At 50.2% G+C, this 21,934-nt stretch overlaps 1 protein-coding gene across 1 annotated transcript; it reads right to left on the bottom strand.

Moving 5' to 3' along the window:
• Positions 1-184: 184 nt before the first annotated feature.
• LOC109369263 (pappalysin-2-like) lies at positions 185-16,939 on the bottom strand. The gene is made up of 8 exons (XM_031554973.1): positions 16,901-16,939; positions 15,407-15,622; positions 13,237-13,414; positions 11,212-11,425; positions 5,382-5,550; positions 5,031-5,163; positions 3,911-4,020; positions 185-709 (listed from the first exon to the last, which is right to left on the bottom strand). The coding sequence occupies exons 1-8, from the start codon at positions 16,937-16,939 to the stop codon at positions 581-583; spliced, it is 1,188 nt and encodes a 395-aa protein (XP_031410833.1). The 3' UTR covers positions 185-580.
• Between the last annotated feature and the right edge of the window lie 4,995 nt (positions 16,940-21,934).

The following is a 21,934-nucleotide window of genomic DNA, read 5'->3' as shown; positions in this document are numbered from 1 at the left end:
AACAAATCGTGCTCGACAAAGACTGCCTATTTTTCATTTCCTCTGTGAACCGACTCCAGGCTGCCTATGATTTTCTCTTGCCGGGTAATTATTCAAAACCAAATGAGTGGCTAACCAATTTCTGCAAGGAATTCTTTGTCTGCAGATTCTTGGGGAGCGGTTTGTTTTGCACACACGACGCTGGAAATCCTCCTTGTTTTGGTTGGACGCGTGAGTCACACAGGGCTTTTCTGGACCCGTATTACTCCAGAACTGCAGTTCTGGTTAAGGAAATATTCAGGCTTGGAGTCAGCATGCGCTTTTTGGGGATACCCCTTGCCAGTGAAATCCTTTTGCTAGAATTTTCTTCCCGGGTTGGCCGAGAGGAGTGCGAGGAAGGAAACGCGGCACGAAGCCCTGGACCCATTCTGTGGCCACGCGGCGCGTTGCAGCTCACCCCCAGCACTGCCCTGGCCACATGCTCCAGATGAATGCCAAAACACTGAAACACCAGCAGACCTTCTCCATGCCAACCCATCGCAGACCTCCATTATGCCAACCCATCACAGACCTCATCATAAAGACCCCACTGCACCGCACGCTACCCAGCTGCACCGCAGGGCTGGAGCTGTCCCATGCGCTGGGAAAGGGAGCTTACCTCACATGACTGGATGCAGTGGATGGCAGAGGGGTCTGGGTACCATTGCAGTCTGCCCGTGCATACGATGTGCTGAGGAGGAGGGAGAAAAGAGTCGTTAGGGAGATGGTGGAGGGAGGACACAAGCACGCTCCCAGAGGTGTAGGGTCTCTTGTGGAACTCCACAGGGCAGAGCAATGCGATCAATCCTAGGACCTTCCTGCATCTGTGCCCAGAGAAAACCTTTTGGAGCTTATTGAACCCAAGCTTCGCCCACAAACCAGACAACACTGCTCAAAGCAGAGCCTGGATAAGAGATAAATGTATGTGTTATGTATATGTATGAACTCCCAGGAGAGGAAAAGGGGAGATGGCAAGGATCACCAGGATCTAGACTTGGCTGGCAGCACTACACATGGTAGGCAGCAGCCAACCTGGGAAGCAGCCATCCAGGACCACCACAGATGGAGTCCTCCATTCATCTCACCACACCGTGCTGCATTTAGCAACTTCTCGCTTGCACCAGCCTCACGTCCCAGCCAGCTGTCCCTGGACACCAGCATCAATGCACCCTGTAGAGGTCCAAGAGCTGTGTCCACAAGGGAGACACCTGGGAACTCAACTCCCCGGACTTGACTGGTCTGGATACACCAGCTTCACGTTCACCCACGCCGCAGAGGTATTTATGAGCTTTTAAGTCAGCAGCTGCAGCCAACTGGACATGAGAACTGAATGTGGAGGACTGAGTTTCATCTAACTGGAACGCTCTGTCCCCATAATTCAGAAGGGGGATGTTGGGAGCACGCATGATTATATGGGGGAAGAAAAGCCCCACCACACAGGCAATTTCCTCCTTGTAAAGCTCAAGCAGGCTTTGAAATCTGAGGCCCCATAAAATGACGGCTGGCCTATGAAAGTGTCCTAGGATGCCCTGCACAGCATGGCTGTTACATGGATGGACACGTCTTTCTTCCACCAATGTGGCTCCAGCACCCTCAGCATGGGATGAAGCAGCTCTGCCTCAATCTGCTTTCATGGGGTGCTTTACTCCTGGGTTTGTACATGATGGGAGGGATGAGGGAGCTGCAGGCTGGCTGGTGGCATCTCCATCTGCTTCCCATGTACTCCAGGGTAGTGACTGGTGGCCAGAGAGCAGGGTGGTAGTAGCATTCTTGCAAGTGGCAGCAGACAAACCCCTGTGTTTCTACTGTATTTTTCAGCTCTTTCTTGCTCCAAGTCTTCAGTCCAACCCAATGGGTTGCCAAGAGCAAGCTCCAGAGGTAATGTCCTCAGCCAGAGCAGGGAAGGCAGCTGTGATGGGATGGGACAGAGAGGCTGGAGAGAGCAATTCCTGCTCACCCCAAAGGATGCTTGGATCCCAACCCCAGTGGATGTGTTGTAAATGGTTGCTGTACAACTTGAATGAGTTCCCAGACTTTCTTGGCTGTGGAATGTGATGAATGAGAGCATAAAAAACAGCAGTGCCCTCCCCAGGCAGCCTCTGCAGCCCCAGTGTGCTTTGTCGCATCCTCCCCATCACCTTGGGAGCGTGGCAGCTCCTGGGAACACAAGCACAGCAGGAGGCAGAGAAGAAAGCAAGGCAGATCATGCATGAAGATGCTGCTAGGGGTAGTGCCAATGTTTAAAATAACACAACTCTTCACTTCTCCAAAAAGTTTCCCTTGCATGAGAACTTGTGGCCAAGCCACCCGGTGATCTGTCCAAGACTCAGGCTCCACAATCCCACACGCCATGGGCATCCTGCTGCTGCAAAGGCATGAAGACATGGAGTGGGGATGCTGCTGGGCCTCCTGCAGCTTCCTAGGGGGAGGGGAAGGCCTGGATAAGGGTGCCAGCTCCCAGGAGGACTGTTTGTTTTCCTTTCTTCCACCTCTTTCCTTCTGCATCTCGGTTTTATTTTAAGAAATATTACCCCGTTGGAGCTGCATTTTGAGAAAGTAGTGCCACGGAGATCCAAACTATGTGAGCTATTTGAGCTGTTTTGCCTACTGAATGAGTAAGGGATGGGGAGGGAGAGGCAAGCGGGTGGCCAGCGGTCCTGGCAGCAGAGCCAGCTCCCAGCTGATGGCAATGCCTCCTTCCTGGCAGGGACACGCTGCCCGGGGCTGCACTGCAGCTGCCAGGTGTTCAGGGACCAGGGCTTGTGCTTTGCCCTCTGCCAGGAGTGAATTCTGATCTGTGCTCTGTCATCCCAGTACCTTGGCTGCCAATCGCGTGTGGCACATCCCAAAAGTCAGCAGGATTCCTGTGTTTAGCTTCATTCACAGAGGTATCCTGCAAGTCCTGGAAAGCTCACGTTACAGCCAGTAGCTTACGCTGTGCTTTGGTCTCAGAGAGCAGGAGGCTGTGCAGTAGCATCCTCAGTGTGTGGAAGAGGAGGAAGAAATACTGAGGACTTGGGCACTGGTTATGAACCAGAAGAATCAGTCTGAAGCCTCGTGGCATCAGATGAAGCAGGCATGGTGCAGAGAGATCAGGCATGACCTCTGCTGGCCTGGGTGAAGCAGGTCCAAGACGTATCTGGGAGGATGAATGTGGTCACTACAGAGACCTCCACCAGGGCTAACCAAAGCCTAGGAAAAGGGGAGCTTGAATATCTACATGCATCCATCACCACCTGCTACACCAGCACCACAGAGATATACCCAGAAAGGGTCCAGATGGACAAAGAGCAGCGTTAGGGAAGATATTTGATCTCTATGCTGTGGGTAACATTCACAAGAACCAAATGTCATTGATGAAGGACTTGCCACTATGTCTAAGCCTAGCAACTGCACATCCGGAATCATTAAAGTCCTCTAAGTCCTCTAAGATCACCAAGCCCAAGCTCAACTCATCCCACTATGCCCACTGACCACGTCCCTTGGTGCCACATCTCCATTTTCTTGAATGCCTCCAGAGATGGTGACTCCACCATCCCCCTGGGCAGCGCGTTTCAATGCCTTACACCTGCTTATCAACAGGATGTGTCCTGCTGGAGCTCATCCCAACTCCAAGTGGACATCAGGGCAGAGGCAGCCAGGATGAGCAACCAGCAGGTGTCTCCTGAGCATGCACTCATGGAGAAAACCAGCCAACCCTGAGCTCTTCACTCAAATTACTGCAAATTTCTTTTTACAAATTTCTTTTTACTGAAAGCAAAGAGATTTGTATTAAAAAAACACTGGATAGAGAGGAGGAAAGACTGATTTGGCCACACTGTAAATATTTTGAGGATCCCCACGTATATGGATGGTGAATGCTCTGTTGGAGCAATGCTCCTTCCTCACGTACCTGGACTCTGGTGGGTTGCAGGCGGTGATCCATAGTCTCAGCAGTAATGTTTTCGGGCAGTATGACTGGATCGCTGGGGGGGATAATGCAGGAAGGCACACACACAGCACCTGAGGAAGGAGAGACAGCCTTAAGGGATTGTAGCAGGAACCAGGCAACTGCCTGATGTGGAACAGTGCCGGCTCCTCACTGAGGGCAGAGGTGCATGTGAAGGAGATCCTTTGCCTACCAACAGTTGACAATTTCTTCCCCCAGCCCTGACTTGTACAAGAGTTTACAGAAGCTTTTTGCAGCTGATACCCTTTTCCTGAAGGAGGTAACAAGTAAACATGTCTGAAGAGGTGAACCCAAGCCATGATGGCAAGACGTAAGACCCGACATGAAAACATGTCTGGCCTAGATATTACGGCTGCTTGTCAATGTGTCAGAAAGTACTTCTAACAGTTCTTCTACCATGACTTCCTATGATCCAGGAGGAAAAAAAGCTGTAAAACTCTCACTCGGCAAAGCAGATGGGTCCCAACCTCAGTCCCAGCTTCACATCAGATCTTTCCCAAGTTTACCCGTGGCCAAGCCTCAGCCAGTTTTGGGTTTTAAACTAATGTCCCATCCAGTGTGATGGCAGGTGGGATGTAATGACTGTGACAGCATTGCAGCTGAAAAACAACCAAGTCTTTTAGAAAGAAATGGATGATGTGGTCCCTCGTCTGGTGGAAGTGCTCTGTTACACACAGTTGTCACTCCAGCTCTTATCTCAGACCTGCCCCATTAACCCTGCAGATGTCTGCAGTCAGATTAAGTGCAGAGGCTGCGGTGGGACTGAGAGTTGGAGGGTGAGATAAAGCACTGCAGAGGGCTGGGCTTGCCCTAGAGATGAGTCAGTCCTTGCTTCTGAAGAAGTGCTTAAGCCGATGCCAATTCTAACTTACCAGGGGATGCATAGGGCAAAAGCCATCCTAGGGCTCTGTGTTCAAGAGGAGATTGAAGAAAAACAATTTTTTCATAGATTTAATGGGAATTGGCCCAAGTAGAAGAGTCACCGTGACCTTCCAGCTGACTTTCCAGGACGGCTGACTCAACACAGGGTCTGGATTTCTGCAGGGTGTTCTCCTGCCCTCACCTATGCCGTGCCCCTGCTCGCACTTGTACTCCACGAGGTTGAGCTCTGGGGGTGGCGGGCAGGTGCCCTGCAGGCTCTTGCACAGCTTGAACTCCTCTGTCCACGTGCCCTCCTTGGTGCAGACAATAGGGACCTGGAGAGCAGAGAGAGACCAGGTTCTGGAGACACCCTAAGCTGGGGTGCGTGCTGTGCTGTGAATGGTGCCCACACCACCACAGTCATCTCCAGCAGTGAGAAGAGCTCTGGTTTTGCTTTTATTGGTACCCAAATGCCCCAACATGCCGAGCCCTGCTATTTTGCAATGCTCTGAAGCCCAACGTGTGGCTGACGCCCATCCGTCCCATCACTCACCCGTGATCCTGGTGGCTCACAGCTCAGGACACACTGGCTGTCCAGCTCAAAGCCCTGGGTGCAGTTGTACATGCCCTCAAACACTGGCGGGGGTGGCTCGCACACCACAGGGATGCAGCGTCCCTCCTCCCACTGCCCGCTCTCCAGGCACTGCACTTTCAGGAACTTCCTGGGGAGAGAGACGGAAAGAAAGCTGGGTTGCAGACTCCAGAAAGCATCCTTCTTGGTTCTGAAACCCCCGTGCATGGGGCTTTCCATGCATCTCTAGGTAACCCTAGGTTCAACCAGGACCTTTCCTTCCACTTGTGCTGATTTAGGAATCCTGGACACTTCTCACGCTGCCCACCACCCCATCACACCAATTTAGTGGGCATGATGGCAATGGGTTGACAGTTGGACTAGATGATCTTAGTGATCTTTTCCAGCTTTAATAATTCTACGATTCGGGAGCCCTAGGCACTTTTTCTCGTGCTTCCCACAGCACTGGTATTGGAACCCCAGACACATTTTCCTGTGCTCCCCATCACTCTCCATCCTTTGTAGCACCTCCGGATGATCTCTCCCTGCCCGCAGCCCCCGCAGGTACGTGCATGGCTGCCTTGTCCAGCCGCCAGTAGCTGCATACTTTGCTGGAGGAGTGAGCCTCCTCTGTAAATCCTGCTGGCCCATGCCCAGCCCTGCTGAGGCTCCTCTTTGTACGCCGGCCAGAGCTGTCAATCCCACTCTCGCTGAGGAGCTGCCGCACCAGAGCAGACCAACACCAGCTTGCACTGCTGAAACAGCCCCAGCGTGAAATGCTTGCCAAAAAGAGGATGAAAAAGAAGGGGAAAGAAAGGCCAGGAGCAGAGCCCACCCGCTTCTCTGTCTCCTCGCCTTGGCAGCAAGACAGACTTCACATCTTCTGCATAGAAGCATGAAAACCCTGGGACTTTGGGCAAGCTGGGGACATATCATAGAATCATAGGGCATCCTGAGTTGGGGGGGACCTGTAAGGATTATCGAGTCCAACTCCTTTGACCCAGTTACTGACACATAGATTTTTACAATGCTGATGAGTTTTACCTGTGCTGATTCCTTGGTTCTTGTTTCATCTTTTTCCTTTCTGTACCATCACTCCCACCAAACGCCCATGCCTGCTGCTTACCTCTGCTCACTCCAGCTGCTGAAGCCAGCAAGCAGGGCTCCAGGCATCCTGCAGAGGGAATCTAACGTCCAGTGCTGAGTTGCAGAAACCCTTGCTCTGAGCTCCTTCCTGGGGCCACCTGTGCTCCCACCATGCACCACAGCAGTGGGGACCGTGGCCATACCCTGCTGTCAGAGCACAATGCAGTGGGCTTGGTGATGTCTCCATCAGGTCAACCCCCACTTCTCATGTCCATTTGTGCACCCTGCTTTGCTTGCCTGGATACTCAGCTAACCCAGAAGGCTGGAGGACCATGTGCATATGGAGAGAAGCGACTCATGATCCTAGGCAGCACCATGCTGTGGACAAGTGTCTGCCTGACCCCAAGGCAGGTGTGTATGTTTCTGCTGGGTGCTGCTGGACAGGACATTTGGGAGTCTTTTCAAAACATTCCTGTCTTTTTAAATATTTGAAGCTCTTTGAGAATCTGTTTCTGCTTTCAGAAGTCAGAGACCTGATTTTTTCTAGAGACTTTATAAAAGTGGCAGATGTTTCCTGCTCTGATGAACATAAGCAGTAACACGGGGAAGGTACAGGAAGGAAGGGTACATGGCAGGGACCCCAGTTCAAGCAGGAGCCTTGAATTGACCAAAGAGAACTGAAACTACATCCAATCTTGGAAGGGTGGAGGGGAGAAACATCTCTAGATCTCACAGTGGACATCTGCAGCTTCAGCAGATTGAATACTGCTGGTTTCTTGCTCTTGCTTGTTGCCCCTTCCACCAGAATGATGCTCACTGCCTTTCAAAGACATCCACATCAGATCTCACTGCTTTGAACACCTTGCTCTGTCCAACACCTCAAGCAACAGTTCCCCCTTCCATCATTACCTGGCACATGGAGTAAATCAGAGCAGAGAAGGGCTTTCCTTGCACTGCTGTGTTGCAACTACACTGGAGGTTAAGCTGATGGCTTTAAGGGAATAGGAGCAAAGCAGTGGTACAAAGCCTCTATCACTGATGAAAACCCCTTCTCAAAGCAGCAGCACACCTGGACACCTGGGTGTAACTGATGCAGCCACTGCATGCCACTGTTGCTCTTCCAAGCTGCAGCAGAGGCCGTTTGGCACAGAGCTGGGGATGGCTGGGGTGAGGCAGCTCATGGTCTTTGCAAATACGCATGTCATACAATGCAGTCCCATTGCCCTCACTGGGGTTCCCTGTTGAGGTCCAGGATAACCTCATGCATAATCTCTCCCTGTCCCTCCACAGCCCATCCAGACCTGGACTGGAATCCCTCCTCACTGGAGGCTTGCCCCACTGTCTCTGTGCCTTCAAACCCCAGGGTACGTGGACCACCACTGCACATATGAAGCTTGTATTCAAGCATGTAGGAGGGAAGGGAGAGGCTTTAAAAAAAATAAAAATAAGAAATACCTTGAAGCAGCTTGAAGTTTCCAGGCCCCCTGATTCCTTCTGATCTGGCTTAGAGGCATTTTGCAAGGATTAATGAGGAAGCCAGGAAAATCAGAGTCAATGCTTCCCCCTCCAGCTGGGCAGCGTGATGTCTGATGGGGAGAGGAGACCAGGAGACGCCTGGGGCTGCACCCAATGTGAAGGCACAAGCCCCATCCAGCCCCAGGGCTGTGGGAGCAGGAGCAGGGCTGGGTTCCAGCCCCAGGCTGGGGTCCACCACACAGGAGCAATGATGAATGAGCCCAAAGCCACCTCATCTCCAATGGCAGGAGACTGGTGGCTTCAGAAAAGAGGGGGAGGAAGAAAGGAGATTTGATGGGAAGTTAAAAGAAAGCAAGGCTAGCTTGTAAGGATTCTACAGCCTGGGCAACCTTGGCAGTAAATCTTTATCAAAAGTCTTAGAAATGGAAATGACATGGAGCCCTGCTGACAGCCTGTTTTCTTTTCCTGGCTTTTGGCTCTCCCGGCTGCCTGTGTGTTTGTCTTCTATCTGGAAGGGGCCAGATGTGGGCAGGAGAAGCAAGAGTCCTGCACCTTTGTACCCACCACAATGTGCATGCCCAGTGCCCTGCTAGGCTCTGATATCCCTGGGCTGGGCTGTCCTGCTTTGCCCGCTGCCATCCTTCTGATGCCATTCCAGTCCTCAGCCAACTAATTCCTTCCAGGCCACCTTCCCATCCATGTTCCCCACCTCCTCTTTCTCCCTCATGGTCTCCACCAGCCTGCTGCTGTCTTTGAAGAGGGCAAGAAGTAGAGGGGCTGACATCTCCATGGGGCTGGGCTGTCTCACGGATCCCTTGATCTTGGTGAAGGGCCATTTATTCCTCAGTCTCACCAATGCATCTCCTGACAGTCCTGCCAGCTTCTCAGGGCTCATCCCAGGAACTGGACATGGGGAGAGAGGGCGCAAGCAGGAATAGGAGACAAAAGACCTGGTTTCTTTTTTGCTTCATTCCCTCAAGGTATCTCCGAGACCTTTCCAAGAATCATCCTATATTGGGGAAAGCAAACAAGGAGCTGAAGAGATCTTTCCAGGGTTGGGTTTTCCAGTTCCCAGCTCATTGCATTACCCCTGCAACACAGTACCCCTCCAAAGGGGTGTGGGCAGGGGGTTTGGCCCCTGTGGCAGAGGGGTTGGAACCCGATGATGACTGAGGTCCCTTCCAACCCAAGCCACTGCATTTTTCTGTGGTTCCATGGAAGGATGGCCTCAGGAGGAATGCCTCAGATGCTGCTGTTGGAGAGCTGCTTCGAACACATGCTTCAGGCACTTAGCAATAGAAGTGACACCAGGGAGCAGTGTGGGGTGGGAGCCATGTTCATTTTCCTGTTAACTATGTGACATTGAGGCTGGCTCTTCTCAATGCTGAGCAGTGCACTTTGGTGGTTTGTTTCTCTCTGGTGGTTCAGATGGGTGCAGTGGTGCTGCCTAGACACTGCCCCAGACCAGACTTCCCATCACAAAGCATCAATGTGTATATACAGCTCCCCTCACTGCTGTTATCTAGGAGCTGAGTGTGAAAGCTCAGCTTATGAAAGCAGGCTGTTCCTTGGGCTCTCCAGACTAAAAACAGATCTCCTTTGGAAAGAGCTGAAGGAGCTTCAGCTCTTCATGTCAGTCAAGAGATCCTGCCAGCACATCCCTGGCAGGATTTTAATTACACAATCAGCTTTCCCTCAGGGATCTCTTGTTGACTGAGCACTGATCTGTGAGGGGCTTTTCCTCACCCAAGTTAACAGATAAGAACATCTTCTCTGAAAAAACATATTTTGTCATCCTCCTTCTCTTCCACTGATGCTATTGGATATGAACTTCAACTGAGCTTTCAGGAGACTTCTGAGCATTCTTGAACGAGTGCCTGCCACTGCAGTAATGTTCACCTAAAAGAACAGAGCTGAGCGAATCACATGAGCATCTGCAACCAAGAGCATTTGGGCTTGGGTAGAGACAGCCAAATTCCAGCCAGGGCTCAGGCCAGAGGGTGGTGGTCTTAGTGGCAAAGTCCCAAGGCTTGGACTGCCAGTACAGACGTAGTAGCTGTGGTGTTCTACACAACATATGGGAGAAAGGCACTGCAGGAGGCTGATAAAAAAAAGCAGCACTTGTTTTCTTGCGCCCATCAGTGCAGCACTCAGTCCTTAACAAGGTTGGTGCTCGCTTTACAGGCTGTTCTGATGGCCTACACAGATGCCACACACACACCAGAAGAGCACGAGGTCTCCCAGGGAACACACGATGTCTCCCTTTGCCACAGCAGTGGTGGCAGCAGGGCTGGGACTGTGTTGATCTAACTGCACCTCCAGCGCCTGAATGCCACAGGCATCCAAGCTGCTCCACAGTTTGCAAAGCAGCCCATGTGACTGTAGCCATAGTCGTAATTTGCTTTGCTCCTCTTGGCCCAAGAGATCCTCCTAACACTGTGAAAAACTGTTTACAGAAACCACTTCCTTCATTACCAGGCAAGAAATTTGGCAGCTGCCTCCCAGTGCACAACAACCCTACCCCAGAGCAAAGTAGAGCTGAAGTCTGCATCCAATTTAAACTGGAAGAGGGCATTAAACAATTAGCACATAATTATCAGATTGGGGCTAGCATTGGGATTCTGGGGAGGACCCTGCTGGTGCCAGGGAATCTTTTGTGACCATACCCAAGGGGACTTTAACTGGAGGTGTCACAGACAAAACGTTGCTCAGCCCTCCAGCATCACAGTGTTGGTAGTGAATCACCAGGATTTTTCCCCAAAGCACTTGGAAAATCTTCTCCAATTGAAATACAAACGCTCGAGATCAAATTTAGCCAAGACGTGCAAGGAGTAAAACTTTAACCCCAACAGAAAGCTGTCATTTGTTCTTACAATCCTAGTGCTGTGACCTGTTTTAATCACTTGTCACCTTATCACATCCCTACTGAATTACCCGAGAGCCTGCAAACACTTCTGCACATGCTTACTTTTCAGCAAGAGGCAAGTGCATTGAGCTGCACCGGACAACTCACATGCTTCAGGTTAAGGCACTTAATATATACAGCAGCTTATATGGAGTTCCCATCTGCTTTATTCTAAAGTGGGGGAACGCCTCTTGTATTTGAAGAACTAAGCATGAGAGCAAGCTGCTCTGTCTCATATCTCTTCCAGCAGCCGAAGCAGTGCTTTGATGGAGAAGAGTACCACGACCTGTCCTCTTTGTTCACGAGTAGGAAGGAGAAGTGACAGCAGACCCATCCCAGACTTACTTCTTAGGTTTGCCCACTGTGTTCTCTGCCACGTGGTACCCAGGCTTGCACTTGTAGCGGCAGACGGAGCCCACGTCGTGGTTGCCCTGCATGCAGCGTGGGACCAGGAGCCTGGCATTGGGCACGGCAGGTGGAGCATCGCACTCCAGCTTGCAGTAGGCCTCAGGGAGCGACCAGAGCCCATCCTCCAGACACGTCAGCCATTGGTTCATCCCTGAGCCCAGGAGAGAAGTAGAAAGTTTGGGTCACTGCTGGAGCACCTCTGAGGGAAGATCTGAGCTACCAGCACACATCCTCTTGTTAGAGTGGTAATGACACCGTGGGAGGCAATACATACAAAGATTATATGCACAGTTGGACAGCTTCAAAGGGATGGAGAAATGATCTTGGTTCTGCATATTTCCCCCAGGCTCTCCCTTAAAACCCCTCTCTCTGATGATGCCTGAGGAGAGCCTTTGGTGGGCTGAGGGCTTTCGTGCATGACAAAAACACAAACATGGGCCCTTCCTCATGTTTAGCTCAGCACAACTCCATTCACCCCACATGACCTGCCAGAGGAGCCCATGCCTGCATCCACCACGTGCTATGGATGCCGCTTCTTGCTGAGCAAGAAGAAAAGTAGAACTGAAGAACTGGGGCCTTCTCTTGGGAGCTTTGTATTGGGCCTCCAGCAGGTTCACGGTACAGCCAGACAGCTCCATGCTCCCTTCAAGCATCATTTTCTTTTTATAGGCTCACCTCTCTGCCTACAACAGCTCATAGACATGGGCAAGGCAGTGCTCCTGCTCAGCGCCAGCATTCCTGACGGCTGTGGTGCATGGGCTGTCCCCACCTCCGAGTGCCGTGACAGGAGCCATGTAATCCTTTCCTTGCCTATTCTTAGTATTTATGAGCATTGAGAGCCTTTGGGGAGAACAAGCAGCAGACACGTTCCTGCCTTGATGACTCGGCGGTCCCCCTCGCCTTGTAGGCCTTGGCGGAGCCCCACCAGGACCGCTGTCAGCTGCTGGAAGCCACCCGTGGATGGGACGCCAAGGGAGCCCGTGGCAAACCTCCCGTTGACTTCAGCGGGAACAAGAGGAGGCTGTCAGGGAAATATCAGCTTCATGCTTGCCCTCAGTTGACCCAGTGAAGGCAACGGCATGGCTCTGTGTAGAACTTGGCCCGTCGAGCTGTCGCTCGGGCGCTGCCCTTTGATCAGCTCACACTGGGATCTGCAGCGCTCCCTCCTGTCATGAAATGAGACTTTAATTCTCCACCGGTTTTGCTCCTTAGATTTAACTAAAAAAACAGTAAATGATTTTCATGCGTTTCGGCTATAAATGTCGCCGTAAAATAGGGCACCCATTAAAATGATTTGTTGTATGCGATTGTTCAGAGCGAAGGCACTGGTGGAAACTCACATAAAGTCCCAATGCTTGAAGCTGTCAAGGCAATTACCCCCGAAATCCCATCCAGCTCAGCCTTGCATAGACAGGAACAGTAGCTCTCTTTCTCCGACTTGGCTTAAAAACATTCCTGCGGGTATTGATGGAGTCGGCAGAATGAAAGCCAGGCCATGGTGTGTCTGGAGGACTGCTGTGTGTCTGGGTGGTGCACATCTTGAGACTGCTCTGCAGCTGTGGGCATCAGTCTCTATGGCGTTATAAGGCCCCAGGCCTGCTGAACCACATGATTTCCCACAGCCGCCAGGCATCAGGCCATCTGCGGTTCTCTGAAATCCTCTCTGTTTGTCTGCACTCTTGCTTCACTCATCTGTGTAATGCCACAGCCAACCAGACTTCACCAGTTAGCAGAAGACATCCCTGAGGATGTGGGCTGCAAACCAGGAATGGGGATCGCAGAGAGTATCCCCATGCCATGGTGCCCCTGCTCAAAAGGGATGTGTGCCCACCAGTTGGGGAGGAGTCTCAAAGGCCCACCTGGTTGGCAGAAGCAAACTGGGAAATTCAAAATATCACTGCTCAGTCTTGAACAACCTTGGACAGGCACCAAAAAGGGAGAGTTAAATCCCTCAGACTGTACCTCGAAGCTTGGCAGGGTGGATGCAGGAGAAGGAGCATCTCTTCAGGTAGGTGGTCCCCTTGGGGCAGGAGAACTCCGCATAGTAGACGTGTGACTGGTCAGGGACACCACAGTCAACAGGGTCACAAGTCACAGATCGGTCCCACCGCCCCGAACTGCATGTCAGCACCACCTCCTGCTACAGAGAAAGCAAGTCTCCATCAGACTCCAGCAAGAGCACTCTAATGCAGTGTTTTACTAACTTTAAGGGAAAAAGTTAAGCACTTGAAAGTACACAACAGCTTCCTAAGCAAGAAGTTATTCCCAGCTCTGCCCACTATCATTTTCTTCCCCACAAGATCAAGTCTTAACTCAGGTGTTGATGGGCACCTCTCTTGTTGATTGGTCTTCCCCAAATGTCCTGTTCCTGTCATCCCCACAGACTTTACTGAAATCAGAGATTTGTAAAATCTCATTTTCAGGTTGTCATTACATAGCCCCTCTTACACAGCTGGCGGTCTGCATGAGAACCTGAGTCCCAGCTGCTAGGGGTTCCAGCCCTACATATGATTAATACAGGGTACTGACCTTGCCAAAACAGAGCAGTACATGATGGTGTGCTATGATTTCCATCCCCAGACTCCTAACCCAAAGAGGGTGTGCAGAAAAAAAAGATTTCTTTCAACTCTTCTCATTGCCTCTTCCTCATCTGAACAACATCATGCTTCTTGTGCACTCAGACCCATGATTTGTGCTCCCAGCCAATGCGTTTTGCTGGAACCTGAAAGTAGTGGGTGTTCCTTGGTGCATGGCATGGTGCAGAGGACATCCAGTGGAGTGCTGTGCATTTTTTCCTAAAAAAGCCTGGAGATGTAGACTGGCATGTAGGGTCATATAGCCAAATCGTTGAAGAGCTGGGGAAATGTGGAGCTGTGGGCATGGAAACCAACCTGTTGGCCATGCCATGCTCTCCTCCCTCTCATCTGCAGACTAGGACAGGACTACGTGGCACCTCTTTTCTTGCAGCAGCACTTATCATAGAAGTTTTCATGGTCTTCCCCCTTCCACCAAAGGACTGCTGCATATCAGACACCCCAGGGTGCCCTCTCCCACACCCAACATAGAAGATCACTTTGGGCTCAGGGCAGGGCACCTGTAAGCTGCTACCACTTATGACAGCCACATGCCAAAGCTCTGTCCAGAAGTTTCCCATCTTGCTGCCCAACAAAGAAAAACTGTCACCCGAGGCAGAATTATTTCATGTGGCTCCACGTGTATCCTGTTTTCCTTCTGTGATAAGGGCCTGCCTTGGCCCACAGAGCTGTGGTGCCGTGTAATTAATTAGCTCACCAGTGACTAAGGGCTGAGGGGTGCATCCCTCCTGCTCACTACACTTCCCAGTGCCTAGCAGGCTGAGCAGTTGGGGATCTCTGAAGGAAACAGGACCCACCCTGTGCCCGTGGCCTGACTCACCTCTGCCTGTCTCCATTTGGGTGAGTTCACACTCTGCCTCGGGCTTGTGGGGTAGCCAGCTCAGTCTTGGAGACTTCAGTCCCCTCTCCAGGAATAAGGTAAGGATAGGACACACTGTGCCCAAGGCCCTGCCAAGGTGACTGCCCACATCCAAGCTGCTCTGCTCTGAGGACCACCAGTCCCAGGTCTCCTCATCACTGGCTGAGAGTGGAGCTGGCTCAGAGCTTTACAAGGCAGATCCTGGCCTTCTGGAAAGCAGGATGATCCCTTTCATGCTGACCTCTGCCCTGCCTCACAGGCTCGAGCAAGAAAGCACACAGGAAGAAAAGCTCCCAGAGGCTGTTCTCTGTAGCCATCTAAATATAGTCACTTTGCAATGACTTCATTTTTTCCCCAAGCCACTAACTTCAACTTTAAAAGAGAAAATGTCCGTGGGATGTTTAACCCTCCCTTCCAGAAAAGAGAAATGGCTGCCTCTCCCTCTGCAGGAGCGTGTTGCCTTGGCCTGAGATGTCCCCTGCTGTGGCACTTAGCCTGGAACAGCTGAGGACAGCGTGGGGATGCAGGAGTATGACAGCAAAGCAGGACAACCAGCACTGCAGTCCAGCATCAGAGCTGCTGTTAGCCTGTGCTGGAAAAGCTGCAAGGAGCCTGGGGTTGGAAACCTTTGGAAATCAGCAGTCAGTTAAAGGGTCTCCACCATCCCAGTGGTACTCACCTGTGCATAGCCCAAGCTCTTCCCGCTGCCAGAGCGTGGCACGAAGCCCTGCTCACAGGTGACGGAGCACTCCATGTGCCTCGGGCCATCTGAGGAGCAGTTCAGGCTGGCGACGTGAGCGAGAAGCGGCTGCGTGCAGCTTCCCAGCCCTGTGCAGGCACCATGGGTACAGCTGTGGAGGAGAAGAGGAAGGATCAGCCCCAGGTTCCCAGCATTCTGCAGCAAGGGACTGGCCAGCTAGCACCTGCATGGGATGCTCAGCAGGTCATGGATGCACATGGAAGGAAAGATGAAGGGAGCTCTGGATGGAGCAAAGGACAGGCTAGTCTGGTGGTTAGCAACCCTGTTCATGGCAGCAGTTGGAATTTGATGATCTTTAAGGTCACCTCCCACCTAAGCTTTTCTATGACTCCATGATTCTACGATAAATCCTCTACCATTAGAAGGGCAACAGGTATGTCAAACTCTACACAAGACATCAGAAAACCCTCAGCAGATGTCCAACTGGAGGAGAGGGTTTAGCTGGAGACAGAACCTCCGCAGATACTGGAGAGCCAACCATGAGATGTCTTTCCAACTACCTGCCAGGCTCTTTGGCAACAAGATCACCTCAACACGCATCTGCCCAACTCTAAAGCTCCTCTGTGGCCACCAAGGTGAGACATGGATAAGGGAAGAACAACCCTCCTCTCTGAACCATCTCAAGTTGTGAGAGGGCAGAGCAGATTTGCAAGGTGTCACTTGTTCCCAGGAAACAAGCAGCCCTTTCCCTACTACAGCAGGTCCCTGCCAAAAACCTGCTGTTCATTGATTAAGTATCACAAAATACCCCAGAGCAGAGAAAAACACTAGCCAGGAGACCAAGTTCTCCGTCAGTGAAATGCACCAATGGATGAATTAACTGGGATGGAATTAGGGCACGACATGGGATTAACACAACTGCTCCCACAAGCTAATGCCTAGGACATTTGGTGGTCAGGACTGTTTTGTTTCATTTGCTTTTTTAACCATCTGCAAGCAGTATCAATGCCAAAATGCCAGCAGCCCCCTAGCACTCCCCCTGCTCCCTGGCCAAGCCTCGCTTTGCGTGGGACTGCCCACAGCTTTGTGCACTGTTTGGCACACAAAAAGCAAACACAGTGCTGCCTTTGCCTCTTGCATTGCCCGACCCCACCAGCCGAGGACGCACGGCCAGGAATTCCACAAATGCACAGAAACTGCTGCCAGCGGGGATGCAAAGGGAACGCAATGTGCTGTCAGATCTGGACAAAGGCACAGTGGAAACCTGTGGGCTACAGCCTCCAAAGAGCTGGTGGGCACAGACAGAGGGGAGGAATGGCACGGGAGGGGACCACAAAGGAGAACAAGAAAAAAGGGGCTGTTTTTTCAATGCAGACCTGTTTATGAAGTGAGAAATGGTTTCAGGGCAACTGCTGCAAATTCTTTCACTAGCTTATATTTCCATTTGCTTCCTTTTTAAAGAATTTGTTTTACGAGCGCAGCGTTTGTCAGGTCATTAGCTTCTGAGGGCATCTGGTACCAATTGCAGCCCTCTCCCCTCCCTCCTGCCTGCAGCCACCTTCCCCAGTCTTCTCTGCTCCCCACCAGTGCCCTCTCCCCGTGACAAAGCCTCTGCCCTAGCCCTGTGTGCGAGGGGAATGAGACCAAGCTTCCCTCTTCTACCCTTCCTTTATCACATAGGAAATCAGTGCATGGAAGTGTGCTGGAGACCACAAGAAGCACTGGAACAAGCTGCCCAGGGATGTGGTAGAGTCATTGTCCCTGGAGGTGTTCAAGAAACGTTTAGATGTTGTACTGAGGGACATGGTTTAGTGGGAATTATTAATGATAGGTGGATGGTTGGACTGGATGACGTCAGATGTCTTTTCCTACCCTGGTGATTCTATGATTCTATGAAACCGCAAGCAAAGAACAGCATCCCTCCTGCCCTGGTAGGATGGACCATCACAACACACCACAGCAAGGAACTCCTCACCCCTATAACCTCTGGGCACAGGGGGATTATCTCACCAAGTCACAGCCCTCCCACTGAGGAAATGGCTGGGGGTTGAGCAGCGGGATGACCAGACACCTGTGGGTTGGGTTGCCCCATTGGGTTCTGCACAGGTTCTGTGAGCCAAAGCAACATGACTTCAAGAGGGTAGATTTAGGCTGGATATAAGGAAAACGTCCTTTACACTGAGGGCAGTCAGGCACTGGCACAGGTTGCCTAGAGATGTGGTGGATGCCCCATTCCTGGAGACTTTCAAGGCCAGGCTGGCCCAGGCACTGGGCAACCTCATGGGTTAGTAAATGTCCCCACACATTGCAGGGGAATTGGACAAGATGACCTTTAAAGGTCCTTTCCAACTCTAAAGATTCTGTGACTCTACGAAATGTTCTCATGAAGCCACGATGAGTTTCAGAGGGCATGCTCACCCCGGGCTGCATGGTGGTGGCACCCTATGGGCACATCCAGCCAGGACAGAGCTGGGATGGGGCCACTCTGAGGGCGCTGAGCGAGTGGTGACAGACGTATTGTCTGGGACAACCATGCAGCTGGGACGATGCCATCACTGAACAACAAATGGCAGAGCACAGATTGCTTTCGGCACTGCCAGGCACAGCTTTGTTTTCAACTCGTTAGGAAACAGCTGATGGTGCTGGTAGAAAGCAGATCAGGAGACAAGCAAGTTTCTTTCCTCATTATATACGGACAGTATTATATAGAGGTAGTAAGAGATTTATAATTCTGGATCAAAACGTGAGATTGAAACATTAATTTTTACATGCACTACACATGTACACTCATGCACACTGTCTGTATGTGTATATAGCTATCTTTCAGAAATAATTAGCTTTCTCTCCTTGCCCCAGAAGATAATTAACCTATCACCACTCTCTGTGTGACTAACAAAAACCCACCACGCCTCAGCTGGGACATGATCTGAGGCATGTACCCAAGCTTTGAGTGGTGCTGAGCTCTCAGGCTGCTGTTGTTATTCCAGACCCAAAGAGGGGCTCACGTCGCTGAAAACTGTTCTTCCCAAATACACCAGTAAGCTCAGTTTAAGAAAATATCATTCTACCTATCCCCTTGCTTCAATCATTTCTTTTATGGTTACCAATACTGTTGTAATACTCTGGGACAGGATCCTTTGAGCCTGTTGACATACAAATGCAGGACAAGAAGATCCCCATTGCAACCCACATGCCTTGCTTACTCAGGTAGCACGATGGCATAAATCATTGCTCCCAGCTGCTGGAACACCCCAGAGAAGGCTGGACAAGGGAACGGTGCAGTTAGCCCAGTTCTGATCTCAGCATGAAGGAGATCTTTCTCCTTTTGATGATAAATGAAATTCCTGTATCACAGCTGCAAAGTCCTGACACTTGGCCATTTCTGATTTAGGCCATACAAGATGTATGGCAAGCCAGTGTTTTGGCTTTCTTCTTTCCATTTTCCATTTTTATCTCAGCATCTTTTGAAGCTCAGACTAATGATTTGTCAACAACATTTTTACAAAATACCAAGCTTTTTCTCCTAACTCACTCCACATCAGCACCAGCCTGCATGATTTCTGGGCTCATCAAGTTCCATAACACACATCAAAGAAAATTTCAGATCTGGAAATTTGAGAAATTCTGCCAAGCAATGGCCCTGATTGCTCTGGAATGATAAGAGCTTTGTTTTGAAAATGGAACAGTTCTACAAAGTTAGTGTAGAGCTTTTCCTTCAGCATCCTTTTTTAATACAATGCTAGAGGCAACCACCTCCAAGGGAACACATTGAACCAGAGGTGAGTGTGTCAGTAAGAAGAGCTAATTTTGTTGTAATGAATCCAAAATTCTGAAATAGACAAAGTTTTGCATTTTACAGTCATTATTTCAGAGGACTTAGAGAATACTGAAGGATTTACCCAAGTCAAGCTAAGCCAAGTCAAATACAGTGCAGCTGCCTAAAGTATAATAAATCATCCATAAATTGCTGTAGTATCTACCTAAGCTTTCAACCCAAACATTGCTGCTAAAACAGCTCGAGATCCAACTTTAACAGGGGAAAATTATTATTATATGAAGTTCATCTGATAGTGCAAATCTGGGGGGCTATGGAAGGTGCTGATGGAAAGGCAAAGCCTTCAGCCAAACCTCCTGAAGTTAAAAGTAGTCACTGCATGTGTGCTGGTGGAGTCCAGATTGTAGCACAGAACATCAGGGAGATAAAAGATGTTTACTCCAATGTTCAAAAAAAGGATAGCTAGGAAATGAGGAAAGGTGTTTTGGAAATACTTGGGAATTTCTTCTCCCTTCGGGCATGTTTCTCATGAAGAGGAAAGGTCTCACAGCATTACGGTAAGTCTGATGGCAACCATCCTTGTGGGAGCAGGCTGCATGTACAGACCCAACGGTGGTGATGCTTCTTGATTAAGATCTTCACTGAGGTTGCCACCTCAAGAGAAGGTGTTTGCTTCTCTACGTGACTCCCAAAGAAACTTGCCAAAACAATAACATCCCTGTGAGTCATCCGCTGTCATCCACCCCACAGATAGAGAGAAGGCACTGACTGCTAAGATGTCAAATGATCTTTTGGCCTTCCTGTAGCCATAGGAGGCAAAAGCAGAAAAAGAAAGAAGAGGAGCTCAGTCTTAATATATTTCCAGAGAGCTCCTGCTGTTTACTGCACCAAAACATATTTACAGTGTAGAAAGTGGGGGCTTTACATCAGTCCATCCAATCATTTTCATTGGTCCATTCAATACCAGGGTGGTACTGAGGGACGTGATTAGTGGGCATGGTGTGATGGGTTGAGGGTCTGACCAGATGACCTTAGAGGTCTTTTCCAACCTTTATAATTCTATGATACAGATTGATTTGATTATTCATTCATGTCATATAGTTCCTCATCCAATGCTAAGTCACAGCTTGAAGCAGTGATGCAGCACCTGGTGGGAAGGTAGGGCCAACCCAGGGGAGCTCAGGTGTTTGCAATGATCCTGAGTGACAAAAGGTATTGAGCCAGGATCCACCCCTTCCCAGACCTAATTTAAGGGCTGGCAGTGGAGGTGAGAGCATCTTGCTGGAGATTGCTGCCTACCTGAGGCCTTCTAAAGGTAAACAGCTTCTTTTTTCCTTCACATCTGTTGTTGTTTCATTTGTGCTTATCCTCATTTGCAGCAGTAAAAGACTTTGCCACCACGCTACTATTGCTGTACTTTTCATCCCATTATAGTGTTACCCTTAGGTGGCTCTCAGTCCCTGCATAGGGTCTGTTATCCCATCTATCCTGTGATGACTGGGCTACGCAGAGATGCTGATGTGTTGCTTGGGCTCATTCTCAGGGAAGTTCACTCTCATTAGGGTGTTCATTCATCCACTTCATAAGCGTGATTGCAGAGGGCAAGGTGAAGGCAAAGCCCTTGCTGTGGGGAAGGTGGTGGTCAGGATCATGGCTCTGGTTCTTGAGAGGTTTTCTCCTGCAGGAGAAGATGTGTGTGGTGCTGTGAAGGCAACCTACTCTGATGAGCAGTTACCTCTTGGAAATGTGTTTAAAAATGCTCCTTCTCTGTCAGATTCTTCTCTCCCTGACACCCTTTCCATATAGAAAAAAGCCAAAGCCAGCTTTTGAGTTAAATGAGCTTTCTGAGGGTGTCGCACAGGAAACACAAACACAATGCAGACTGCATTTTGTAGCACCTCTCCTGTTAACTTGCCAAGTCACTTCCCAGCATATGCTAACATAAAATAAAGCGCTCTAAAAACAAAGCTGAGCTAAAAATAAAAATAACAGAGGAAATGAACAACGTTCCCTTGGTTCGATCTATAGCCCGTACCAAGGAAAACAGGAGAACTGTGGCTCAGTTCTTAAAATGTAAAGAAAAGCATGAAAGCTTGAGAGCTGGAGCTCAGTGGGATGGCATCCTGATTGAGCAGCATTCCTCGAGCTGGGTGCAGCTTGGGGTTGCTAAGGTTGGGAAGGGACAATCCCAAAGGAGATCCCCTGGGTCAGGCTTCACATTAGGCACACCCATATCTGCAAATGGGAATTCTCAAGAAACTCATTAAAAGCCTGGTTTCTGCTTGACCTTGCCCTATTTTAACTGTATTTAGAAGGCAAAATGTGCCCTGGCTGCCAGCAGAGACAGCGGAGAGGGGATTTGTGGTGCTGGAAGCAATGTGTGAGGAGGGACATCTACCTGCCGTGGTCTTGATCTTCCACCTGTGATGGCCAAAGCAGCTTTGAAAGGAGAAGGCAGCTCTTTCCTCCAAACACAGATGTGCTTTCCTAATATCTGATGCCTGCTGCATTTCACCAGTAAAAATGCAATCCCTTCGTTTCCCTAAGCCTGCAAAGCAGTTTGAGATCCTTCAAGATAAAAGATGTTACAGAAATACCAAGCCACCATATTTATTATTTTGGCAATGAGCATTTCTAGACCAAAGTCAGCAAACCTCATTTCTTTCTTTTATTACTGTCCCTCTCTTGGGTTATTTTAGGAAAGCACTTACATGCACATACTGTGTATGTGA

Source organism: Meleagris gallopavo, chromosome 10, assembly GCF_000146605.3.
Source record: "Meleagris gallopavo isolate NT-WF06-2002-E0010 breed Aviagen turkey brand Nicholas breeding stock chromosome 10, Turkey_5.1, whole genome shotgun sequence".
NCBI lineage: Eukaryota > Metazoa > Chordata > Aves > Galliformes > Phasianidae > Meleagris > Meleagris gallopavo.
This window is presented reverse-complemented; position numbering and strand designations above follow the sequence as displayed.